Source organism: Onthophagus taurus, chromosome 6, assembly GCF_036711975.1.
Source record: "Onthophagus taurus isolate NC chromosome 6, IU_Otau_3.0, whole genome shotgun sequence".
In the NCBI taxonomy this organism is placed as follows: Eukaryota; Metazoa; Arthropoda; class Insecta; order Coleoptera; family Scarabaeidae; genus Onthophagus; species Onthophagus taurus.
Genome location: NC_091971.1, coordinates 28,785,093 through 28,798,500, shown reverse-complemented (window position 1 = coordinate 28,798,500; position 13,408 = coordinate 28,785,093). Strand labels below are relative to the sequence as shown.

The window sequence follows — 13,408 nt, the reverse complement described above, 5'->3', positions numbered from 1 at the left end:
ATTATAAACTTTTAATTATAACACTTTATTACTTAATTCACTTAACCTAATTAATTTATAAAAACAATGTAAAGAATAGTTTTTTTTGGGATTACAGATTAGATATTACTATGTAAATTTTAGATAAGATAAAATTCTGTGACATGATTCAAAAAATAACCAGTGAATCATAATGTTTTCAACAGAATGGTTTTCAAAGTTTTTAGATTTTCGTTAAAATGAGATTTGTTACCACAAAATGACTAAATCGGAATCGATTTATAAACGAACTGTTGTTGTGACTCGAACAATATTAGGATACGAATTAAGTGCAAAACAAGATGTGATCGCAAATTATTTAATACCAGCAATAACCGGTTGTTTATGTTACATATTATTATTTGCGGCAGATTTAGGAACAGTTTATAGACATTTTGAAGAAGAAAATCCAGTATGGGCTTCACTAACTTTATTGTTTATGTTTCTACCGGTTATAGGATGTTTTATTTGGGTGATATCATCGTGGGAGTTATGGCCTGAAATTGAAGGATGCGGACGTAACAATGTGAAATGGGCTTTATGGAAAGTTTTGCAACATTTCTTTTTTCCAATATGGAGTATGTGGAGGTAAAAAAAACTTTCCTTTGAAAATGATATATTGGATTATTCTTTGTATTGATGTTTAGATACGCCGAAAAAATATTTTGGTCTATTGAAGCATTAATTCAAATCAACGATGAAGAAAAAAAAGATGAAGCATTAGAAAATGTAAACGCTCCAAGAATTATTGAGTTTTATTTGTTTCTTCAAGCGTTTTTACAAGGTATCCCACAAATCATTTTACAAATTCACATTTTATTAAGAGTTTCCACTCTTATTGATATTTCAACAAGTAAGTATTATTAATAAGTATTTTAAAAAATTTTAATTTTCTTTTTATTCAACTAAAACTAGAACTAACACTAGCACTATTACTAGAGCTAACACTAGACCTAGAAGTAGAAACTTGTGGGTTAAGTCCTTTTGGGATGCTATGTTGCAACCTTCTTCAGCTCAGGCTTCATCCCATCACCATTTACAATAGATAAAAAAACGACGAAAAGAGTTTAAGAAAAAAAGGTTTTCTAGACGATGTACTGTAGAAGAATGGCTACAGTCTGAGGGATATCCAGCAAACTACCAAACAACGTAAGCAGAAGGAATCTTGCAAGAAGACACCTTGCAATCCTTTTGCAAGCATATCACGTCTCTCAACGTTAGTAATTACATGGGCGAGTTGTTCGCGGGTTTCAGCTAATCTAAATAGTTCTTATGTACTATATAAATAGTTCTTATGTACTATATATACGTATTCTGGTTCAATCACGAATGTCCCTTACCCATTTGCTTCCTTCCAATTTTCCATATGACCCTCGATTTTACCTTTCATTATGAGCTGAAGGATTTTACATCTGCTGATCTGCTTCCTCTAAGAATATATCCTAGGTATGATATCCTTCTTATCTTAATAGTTTTAAATAATTCACGAACGGCGTTACTCTATTTAACACTACATACTACTATTGATTGTGATAGTTTCTAGATTCTAGATCTTTATCAGCTTTATAACAACACAACCTTTGATCATTCTTAGACAAAATTTTCGGTTTAAGTTGTCGTTACATAAGAATAATTTCATTCTCAGAAAAGTTGTGCGAGCTATTTCAATTCTGCATATATATGTCGTGGTCACATGGTGAAATCCGTCAGTTCCCGAAAATCCTAGGCATTTCATGAAGCGTCGGCATTTTGTGTAAATATTAAGGATTTCGTTTTCTGACGAGGCTGTTCATGAAACGCCCGATCATATTCGGCAAATCGCGTACTCCATCTCGGTACACAATCTGCCGCAATAAAGGTATCGAAGGTTCACGAAACGACCAGCACTAACTAAATTAGCAAGCATGGAAAATCATTCTGGAAGAAGTGATGAGGAGCTGTTTAAAGAATACTACAGTCGTTACTACAAAGAAAAACCTAATAAGCGCCCGTACACGGTCGATCAACTAAAAGAAATAAGTATTGATGTTTTTTGTTGTTTTGAGGTTATAAAATAGAGAATTAATAGATGGCGCTGGAAATTACTCAAGCAAAACAAACGAATAGCAAGAAAAGCAGAAGAGAGTATTATTTACTGCAAATGTATGATGTTATGAAAGTAGGCGATCAACAACATGTCATAAAAAAAGTTAAGGAAAAAAACGATCCTTTAATTTATGTCATCCCAGAAGAAGAACTATTTGAAAGGTTATTAGATATTCCTATTAGTTGTGGCCATGGGTCCAGAGATAAAATGATCAATATAGTTCAACAAAAATATTTTATTCCGAGGCCTTGCGTAGAAATGTTCTTGAAGGCATGTAAATATTGTCAAACAAAAAATAAAATTGTGTCAAACATTGTTGTAAAACCGATTACTTCTAAAGATTTTATGATCAGAGGTCAAGTAGATTTAATCGATTTTCAATCTATACCCGACCGTGAGTATAAATGGCTATTGAACTATCAAGACCATTCCACCAAGTACGTATGTCTGAGGCCTTTACGTTCAAAACACACTGTAAACGTTGCGGAAGAACTTTTGAAGATTTTTCTCCAATTTGGTGCGCCATCGATTTGGCAAATCGACAATGGGCGTGAATTTGCGAACAAGATAGTAGAAGAGTTGAAAATCTTGTGGCCACAGTTATTAATTTTTCATGGAAGACCTCGCCATCCTCAAAGCCAGGGCAGCGTTGAGCGTTCAAATCAAGATGTCGAGAACATCTTACGATCGTGGATGAGTGATAATAAATCTACCAGGTGGTCAGTTGGGTGTTATTTTACGCAATGGCAGAAAAATAATTTGTTGCACAGAATGATAGGCCGGATACCTTATAAGGCAGTTTTTGGTCATGACCCCAAATTTGGTCTCAAGTCAACAAATCTTCCGCCCACCATTCTTTCAAATATAAACACACAAGAAGAGCTAGAAAATCAGGAGAAAGAAATGGGAGTTTTTAGAGAAGAAGAACACGAACAGCGGTGTGAAGAACCGGTCACAGAAGCAACGAAAGAGCTAAGTATCGAACTAGAGCAGAATGAACTGGATACTAACGAAAAGATCCAAAACGTAGACTCCATATCAAGTGATAATATATTAGTAATTTGTCCGGTGTGTCAGAGAGCAGTTATTGACCCATGTCAGATATGTGATGACAAATTGTGCAATTTATGCACTACAGAACAACTAATACAGTTACAACGGGAAAAATGTGATGAAGGCCAGAAACGTCAGGCAGAAGATATGGCGTCAACTTCCAAGAAGTGGTTACCTGATATAGATGTGGGAGACTGTGTTTTACTCAATATTGATCCCGTAGACCGCAGTCCAGGCGATCCACCTAATCTTCTTACAGTTGTTACTGACAAACGAAATGGTGTTTACCAAGTTGGAACTGTAAATGGGATCATAAAGTCTTGGTTCAGTAGGCCAGATCTGAATATTGCCACCAGCAAATTTATTTTACATACCCAGGTGGACAAAACTACATTTCTTTCCATCAGAGAAGCTGTTTCCCTAGAGTCCTTATTCCAAGGACAAGGATTTGTAAAGTGTTCTTGTCAACCAAGCAAAAAACAATGTAAAACGAACAGGTGCGTTTGCTTTAAGGGAAAAAAACAGTGCAAGTCAAGATGTCACAAAAGTGGATCATGTGCTAACAAATAACTTTGTTGACAAATTTAGAATAATTTTTATTTTACTATTTTTTAGATTTTTTGTTTTATTTAACCACTGTAAAACAATAAGCAATAAAAACTAGGAATTAACCGGTGTTCTAGTAATCTTGATCCTTACAAAAGAATACGTATTAGGGACGAGTTTATAAACGGTTATCAATTTAACGCCACACTAATGGAACGCTAACCGAAAATTCTCGCTTTCTGATTGATTAGCGTTTCGTGAAGTTAATCCTACGTTAATAAATAGAACTTTATAGAACCGACCCTTAGAATATCATTTCACGAAATGCTCAATAACATTGCTGAAATACAGTCTGTCTATCTATTATTTTGTGCTGGTCGTTTCGTGAACCTTCGATACCTTTATTGCGGCAGATTGTGTACCGAGATGGAGTACGCGATTTGCCGAATATGATCGGGCGTTTCATGAACAGCCTCGTCAGAAAACGAAATCTTTAACACATTTACACAAAATGCCGACGTTTCATGAACTGCCTAGGATTTTCGGGAACTGACGGATTTCGCCATGTGACTACGACATATACATACAAGATATCTGAATTGAGCAACTCTTACAATGTTTTACGACTGAATATCATAAATTTTGTCTTACAATTAGTGACATTCATTTTTAGACCCATTTCTTGTTCTGTCGCATTTACACAATTCATTTACTCTTGAAGGTCCTGGATGTTGTCACATAAGATTACCGTGTTGTCGGTATTTCGAATAGTATTAATCAGTGGTCACCATTGGTCTTCACTTCAACGTCTTTATCTTGCAGAGCCTATTTGAAAATTATATGTCTGACACCTCGTTGAATGCAGTATTCGTCGGGCAAAACACTGATTCATAACTGAAATGCATACAGTAATTTTTAATTTAAATGACAGTTGGAATAAAATTTGTTTCATATGTATAGTATAATAATGTTTATTGTGAAATAATTAATAAGAAAATAAATCCTTTTTTTAAATAACAACATAACGTAAAAAATACAAACTTTTTGTTATCATATCAAACGCATTATATTTTTACTGATACATCCGCAAAACCAAATCTAGTTTTCTTCTTTTCTTTTGAAGTTCATCCAACACTTCTTCGGGGGCAATTGTTATTGAAGGATAAATATACAATAGCGTTATACCATTTAATCTATCCTCACTTATAGTATTTCTTAAATACGTTTTCAACAATTTTAGAGTTGAAAATGTTCTCTCTGGAGTAACTGTAGTAATGGGAAGGTGCACAAAATTTTCAACAACGTATAAATATGAGGAAAGATAATCGAATCACAAATTGATCATGCATTTAAAGGAGAATTGGGAAATTCTTCTGGTAAACTATTGTAAAATCTTCCGTAGCAAAGTTTAAATTCACCAGCTGCAACAGGTATTGAGATGTCATTTAAATCATATTTATAAAATTCTACTAGCTGTTCAAATTTTAATACTAGAATTCTTTCTAGTGATGGAACTGAACATCCAAAGGCTACAAAGATATCTTTGTGTGCAATAAATCTCTCATCTAACTGCATTATAACGTTGTCTAAGAATGGAATGAAAACAGATATTTTGTAATGTTCTTCTGTAGTTTCTGTTTCAAAATTCACTCTATTTCTTTGTCTAAGTACAAGTCTTGGTCTTTTCAATTGTTTTCCAAATATATTCCACATTAACTGGTTTCCTTGCAGAACTATATTGTTAAAAGATGTGTCAACACTGTTTTGTAGAGTTTTAGTTCTTCTATTCAATTTTCTGCAAGGGAAACTGCTTGAAACAAGTCGGTATTTATCATTTGAGTAATTTTGACAAGGGTAGTGTGTATGCAAAAACAGCTGCCATAACTAAAGAGACAACATAAATTCGGAAGAACTTAAAGAATTTTTCAACAATGTTGCCCTAGATGACGATTCCCGATCTTTCCAAGTTGATATGTCTTTCAAAGCAGAAACTACGGACGCTAACAGTTCTTTCATTACAACAATGGAATCTTGTCGTTGAATCCATCGCGAGGGACACAATTGTTTCAATTTGGCTCGTCTTGATATCGAATTGATTTTTTCGGTTAAGACAGTTTGGCGCTTTGGTGTATTAAAAAAAATTGTTTTAATATAGCTTGTACTCCATTTAACTTTCCGCTCATTGAAGCAGCTCCATCATATCCCTGTCCACTAAGATTATTTAAATCAAGTCCATACTTTTTAAATTCTTGAATGTAATCGGAATAAATTGCAGGAATGATTCATGAACATTGTTATTTTTTATGTACTTTTTATACAGAGTGAAAATGGTTAATACTGAATACTGAAAAATATCTAGCTTCTTTTACGTCTAAAATAATATTGTTACAAACAGCTATTATTTCATTTTGTGTTGTGGCACTTATGTAACTTGCATTCTTTGGACAAGTCATTAGATGATTTCTTAATATATCATCACCCGAGTTAAGCCTGAATTTGAGAAAACCTCGAAACTCTCCTTCTCCTGAGATTACTTCAGATGAATTCTCTATACCTAAAGGTCCATAATCCCGATGACCTCTTAACGATATACCGTATCTTCCACACAACATTATTGCATTAATAATGGGCGTTAATCTTTGTCGATTTTTTTGTGCCTGCATTTCAGGACTGCTGTAAACAAGCTGTTATATTTTTTGTTTTTTTTTCGATAATGTTTTGTAAATTTAGGAAATGCAAAGCAGATTTTTTGTGATATTCTGTTTTCTCATGCAATCCGCCCTGGCTTCCACAACTTAGTATTTCTATCCTGAACAATAATATTATCTTCTTCCTTTCCTTTGTATTCTCGTCATATTTATTACTTATAAGCTTCTAAATAAATTAGTTTAGGGCTTAAAATATTCTTTGTACAAGGCAACTTTGTTCTCAGCAATCTGCTCATCAAAATCTCGCTTGGACTATAAGACAATCCTGTTAATGGTGTACATTTATACTCCAATAAACCCATTTGTATATCTTTCGAATGTTTAGATTTTCTGATTATCTTCTTAGCTTAGCTATTCCAACTGCTTTTTAGCTAGTCCATTGGATTTTGGATAGTATGGACTAGAGTTCATAATATTAAAATTCCACTCTTTTGCAAAATCTCGGAAACCGTAGCTGTTAAAAGGATTATTGTCACATACCACATATTGTGGTATACCACGTGTCGCAAAGATAGTCATAAGTTTTCCTATAATTTCAGTTATGCTTTTGCTGTTGATTGGTATAATTTCCAACTACTTTGATAAGTAATCAACCACAATTAAATACGATTGTTTTGCATATTCTGCTATATCCATACCTATTTTGTTAAATGGTAATTCATTCAGTTCATGATTTATTAATGGTTCTGCGATGCAAGATCTTTGATGTTTCTCACAGTCTCTACACTTAATTTCGTTTTTATTATACATAAGTGGCCTTTATGTAAACCGTTAAGAATTTTAACTCTACAGGGTAATTCAAATTCGACCACCACCATTGGGATCTCAGAAACCATAAGAAATACAGAAATGGTTAAATGAGGGCAAAGTTGCGTATCTTAGAGCTCATCATTTTTTAACTAATAAGTTTTTGGATCTAGCCGTTTTAGTTTTTAAAATATGGCAGAAAAACAAAAAAATGACTTTTTCGTTTTTTGCCTATAATTCCTTCTTAAGATGAAACACCATTTTTTAATAATTCCCTTAAAGGTGCGGCTATTATCGATAAATTTGGTATAAAACTATACAAAAAGATTAACATCCCTAAAAATCTTTGTATATCTTTTTTGCATTGGTGGTTAGTTTAAGAATACTAATTTATTTTAGTTATTACATGTCTATTGTGTTCGTTAAAACTATGTGGCTACGAATGCTTTTCCCTTAGAATTATTGTCTACCTATGTATTTCATTTGTGCCAACAATTCTATTGCTCAGCGTTATTGTACCCACGCGCCGATGGCCAAAGTGTAACTTAACACTTCCGATGGCGAGGTGCATTGGACTTTATTTGAACTCGATAATTTAATAAAACCATTTAATTGGTAATTTATATAATAACAATAATTTATGTAACTTTCAACATTAAAATATGTCCATCACAGCATTCAGGAACAGGCATCTTTTGTATCGCTGTACTACGCTCTACATCTGGTTGCATACCCTCTTTTGAAAAAAACCAAACCCAAATATTTTGACCTTATCTATTTTATATTGCATTTTATTTTTATTAAACTTAACATTGTGTTTTCTAGTTTTTTAAGAACTTCTTCTAACGCTTTATCATGTTCTTTTACATTTTTACCTGTAACAATAATATCATAAAAATATATCTGCACTCCAGGAATATCACCAAAGATTCTAGGATTTTCTCGTTGGAATACTTCTGGTCTGCTACAAAGTCGAAAGGGTGAAATTTATATCTATCAAAGGGTGTGCCAAAGATACAGATCTTTACTGACTTTTCGTCAAGTTGTATTTGATGAAATCTTTCATCAAATACATCTTCCAAAACACTGAACAGTTTTTCCCGCCAACTCACTTGCCAGTTCTTTTGTTGTTGGTATTGGGTAATGTTCTCTTTTTATGTAATGATTTAGTTCCTTCGGGTCAAGACAAATGCGGAAACAACCATCTTTCTTTTCCACAATAATCAAATTATTCACACAGTCTGTTGGTTCAGAAACTTTTGTAATTATTTCTTTCTGCTCAAGTTTCTCTAATGTATCTAATCTTTAATTTTTTCTTTATCACATCTGGAATTCTTTTTGCTGGTTTCACTGTCGGTCGTGCGTCTTCTGTTAATTTTATTTTATATTTAAACGGCAATTTACCTAAACCAGTAAATATATCTTTGTTTTTTTTATTATGAATCTAACCCAAGTATTGGAGTATTTCCCTTTTTTACGATCACAAAGTTCAGTTTTGTACAGTTTCCTTTTTTATTATGACATTTCAGTCCAACGACACCCAAAGCTTTCATTACATTTTCACCAAATCCCATTAATTTGCAATTTAAACCATCCATCTTTTCTTGTAGTCCAAGTTTTTTATACACTATTTTAGGTAACACGTTTACATCGGCACCAGTTTAAATTCAATCTTCTTTTTGTTAATTTTCAATGGATATGTCCACGTTTTCTTATTCTGGACATTCAACATTCCTCAAGATACAACTCATCACCAGTACTATTAGAATCTTCATTTTCTTCAATTTGGTGTATCTTCTTCTTTTCCTTTTTATAGTTTCTAAAATTATCTCTCTTTTCATTGCCCTTCCTGCCCTCGTTCATTTTTTTTCTACAAACTACTTTGAAATGTCCATATTTACCACAATTATTACATTTTCGATTGTATTCAGGACAATTTCGTACTTCATGTTCACTAGTACATTTTTTACAATGATACTTATCTTGTTTTTTCATTATTACATTTATTTCCTCGCTCTTTTCCTCTTGAAGTACTTTAACTTGATGCTTACTTGCTTCATGAGTTCGACAAAATTATGCAGCTTCATTTAACGTTAACGTTGTTTCTCTCAACATTCTTTCTTGCAGATTAATATCTCTAATTCCTATTATTCTCTTATCAGTGATTCCTCTTGTTTTCATCCTCCTATTTTCTGTTAAAAAATTTGAATCTATTGAACAACAAATTTTTTCTTGGGTTACAATACTGGTCGAAAGCTTCAATTGTCTTGTCATATTTTTTTCTTTCATCTTCTGTTATTTTAAACGTATTAAATAAATGTAGATCATCATCTCCAAGTGACTTTAATAACATAGCAATTTTAACTTCATCATCTTTACTTTCTATTTCCGTAGCTTTTAAATAGATTTCAAATTTCTGTTTGAACAATTTCCAATTCTCACTTACATTTTCTGTAAAGTTCATTCCTTGCGAAGGTTTAAATCAATCCATTTTTTTTTCATTTTTCTTTTACGTGATTACACCTGACACCTTGTCATGTATTAGTGTTTTAACTAATAAAACACTCACGAATACAGTTTTAATTTACTTTATCGCCAACCGGCAGCAAAACCATACATTATGCTATCCATTTGCGGCAGTAAAGTGACACATTGTGCTACTGTCTAGTAAACTGTGCATTTAGCGGCAGGTATTGGTGCATTTGAACCCGGTACCTTCTACATGAAAGTGCACTTTCCTTTCCACTATACTACCGACCTTTGACCTCGAACTCGCCTCGCAAACTCAGACTCGTTCGATAAAACATCACTTTGCTGACTTGGTACATAAATAACTATTATTAACAAAGTTATACGAGAATCTAGTTTTCACACAATGATCGTACATGTCACTTCTAGAATAATATGTCATGAAGCTGGATGCTAATGCTACCAACATACACATAATACTGATGTTGCGTACCTCTTGGTGTGTGGAAGATTTTTGATTTCTAGCCATTTAGATTTTGGTATTATATGGTATTTGAAACCTCAAACTTTCTCAAAAGACGCACGGATTAACTCTAAAGTTTCTAGGTCTAGTGTTAGTTCTAGAGATAGTACCAGTGTTTATTCTAGTTTTAGTTCAATTAACACCGGCTACTGATTAATAACAGTGAAAATCGTCGTACTGATATTCTTTTTCATTCTTTTCAGTTTACATCCAAGCATCAAGTATTATTTTAAATTTAATAAAATTATCAATAACAACTACTCAATATCAACGTTTTAAATCACAGAAATTAGGTGGAAAAGATTATCCTTGGTTTAAAGCCTATAAATATGATTATTGCCCTACAATTGACACTGTTGATGCTGCGGTGCCAACAAGAAGACAATTCGTACCACAAATTTCAAAGGTGGATAAAAAAGGAATTGTTTACGCAACAAGAGAAAATGCAGCTCGTTTAAAATTGGAAGTAGAATCTCGAAATAATACCCCATTACCAAGAAATCCAAGAATGACTCGAAGACCAAGTAGTGATTTGTATATGTTACCATCGGGAATAGTAGAGAATGTGGATAAAAATATTGATGTAATGGACGTTTTAAGAGAAACGTCGGTGATTGACGGACCACAAAGAAGGCTTTTCGTTGGATCTGATGATGAGTTTGTTTATCCACGACGTTTAAATGACATTAAAGGTCTTCCAGAAGATGATATTGTAGGAAAATTTATCGCTTTTTGCTGGTGGTTTAATTTTTTAATTGCTCGATTTTTGGCAATTTGTTCATTCGCGTATTTTTATCCAAAAGATATTATTTGGCTAATGAGTTTACATTTTGTTATAGTCGAAGCATTTTTACTATACGATGTTAAAACCATTTTTGTACGTCACACGAGGGCGGTATTTTTTATTTTTATCGGTTTGATTTATATCTTCTGTATTATAGAGTTTATGAAAAAATTTAAAAACGTCAAATTTGTGTATTACGGATTTTTCACATTGGTTTTTATCGAAAATTTTACTATGTGTGGCGTTTGGTTTAATTCATCCTATATGGATTATGATGGTTTTGTAAACGATTGGTGGTATCAATATATTTTTTATATGGTTTTAATTTGTACGTTACTTAGTATGTCTTCTATGATTTTTTATATTATTATTAATAAACCAAAAAGTGTTGTTGTTGATGAGGAAGTTGTTCCTAATGAAATATGATTTTTAGTAATATATTATTGAAGTAACTATAATCTTTTAATTTATTCATATTATAAAATAATTACTAAATATTTTTCAACATTTTTTAAATTGTGTTAATGTTCTTTTATTTGATTTATCAATATAATTTTTCAAGTTTTTGTAAAAATATTTTTGAATGTTATCAAACGTACCCAGGTATATGTATTTTTTTTAAATTATTAAGGTTCTTGATATCATCAAGCTATGGTGGTGTATTACTCGAATTTCCAAAGCATTATGTCTTATAGTGTGTTGTTCTGGGCAAGTTCCCCAGGAGCTGAACGAATACTTATACTACAAAAAAAGAATTTTAAAGTTTAAAGAATTATAAATAATAATTGTCTATTCGCTGTATATCTATAGATGTTTTATTTTCATAAAACAAAACATGAATGATGTGTCGTGTAGGGCGTAGAGCACTGCACAAGTACGAAGATCCATGTTGCAAATTACTGTTTTAAATTAAAACAAAAGAGAGAAACTTTTTACTTGCGTGTTCTATTAAATTAGTATCAGTACCGGTTTCGAATTAAAAAATTCATCATCACCTGAATCTAAATTAGACAATTAAAGTCACAATTATTATACACTGACCGGCAAAAAAACCGGCCACTAAAATTTAGCCACAATTTCAAAGCTGGCTTTCTCGCGAACCACTCATTCGATTTTGATGATTCTTTTTTTGATCGAAAGGTTGAATAGAAATTTTTATTCGGATTAAATTTGAGCATAAATATACGGGGTGCAAGAATGAGAAAAACTTTTTTTCTCGAAATTTGTAATACCCTGTGGGGTGCAGATGCTACAGCAGAGGGTGTTAACTGGAATCAAACGGTAGCCCAATCTTTTCTGAACATTTTGATTTTTTATTCACTCTATTATCTCTGTTACTAACGAAGATGCAGTGTTTTAAAGCGAACGCCTGTGAAAACAAGACAAACAAGCAAAAAAAATCTAAGATGGTGCGCTAGGTAGCGTATGTCAGTTGTTTCGAATAGTAAATTGACAGTTGTTAAAGATGCCGTTGTCAGTAACTGATGTTGCGCGTATTTTTACTTTATTTGAAGATGGCAAAAGTCAGCGGTACATTGCCTATACGTTGGGTATACCCCGAACAACTGCTATGTGGAAACAGGAAATCTTGCTAGGCGGCAAGGTTCCGGTAGAAGACAACTGATAACAGCAGTTGATGACCGATTTATTGTTCTAAACACTCTGAGGAATCGTAGAACGACAGCTGTAGAAACTCGGCATCGTCTTCAAATGGTGCGTGGGGTTGACGTAAGTGAAAGAACCATTCGTCGAAGACTTGCTGAAAGTGATCTGACTGCAAGAAGACCTGCCAAAAGACAGCGGCTGCTCCAGAGACATCGGCGAGCACGTCTTCAATTTGGGCGCGTACATATGTATTGGGCAATGGAACAATGGGGTAAGGTGCTCTTCACTGACGAGTTCCAATTTTGTCTCCGGTCACCTGATGGTCGAGAACGAGTGTGGAGACGTCATAATGAAAGGTTTGCGACCTGCACAATTTCGGAAAGGGTACCTTCTCCTGGAGGTTCGGTCATGGTATGGGCGGGTATTTCGACGGAAACGCGTACAGCGCTCATCTTTGTTGAAAATGGCACGATAAATGCCCACCGTTATATCCAAGATATTCTGCAAGAAGCTGTCGTGCCCCATTCCCATTTTATTGGTGATGAATTCATGCTAATGCATGACAATGCGGGACCGCACGTAGTACGTGTGGTTAGCGAATAGCTTGATGAGGTGGGTATTGAAAGGATGGAGTGGCCAGCGTGTAGCCCGGACCTTAACCCTATCGAACATCTTTGGGACCAACTTCAGAGACGCATTCGTCGTCGTCCTGTCCTACTGGACAACCTTCAGGAGTTACGAATTGCTCTTGAAGAAGAGTTTGCCGCAATTCTTCAGGAATCAATTACGAACCTAATCAGTTCGATGGCGCGTCAACTACATGACGTTATTTTGGCTCGCGGGGGGCACACAAGCTATTAATTTTCGTG

At 33.7% G+C, this 13,408-nt stretch overlaps 1 protein-coding gene across 1 annotated transcript; it reads left to right on the top strand.

Annotated features, from left to right (window-relative positions):
- Window positions 1-157: 157 nt before the first annotated feature.
- Window positions 158-11,392, top strand: LOC111419694 (uncharacterized). Its single transcript, XM_023052551.2, has 3 exons — window positions 158-606; window positions 666-871; window positions 10,354-11,392. The coding sequence occupies exons 1-3, from the start codon at window positions 239-241 to the stop codon at window positions 11,358-11,360; spliced, it is 1,581 nt and encodes a 526-aa protein (XP_022908319.2). The 5' UTR covers window positions 158-238; the 3' UTR covers window positions 11,361-11,392.
- The last annotated feature ends 2,016 nt before the right edge of the window (window positions 11,393-13,408 follow it).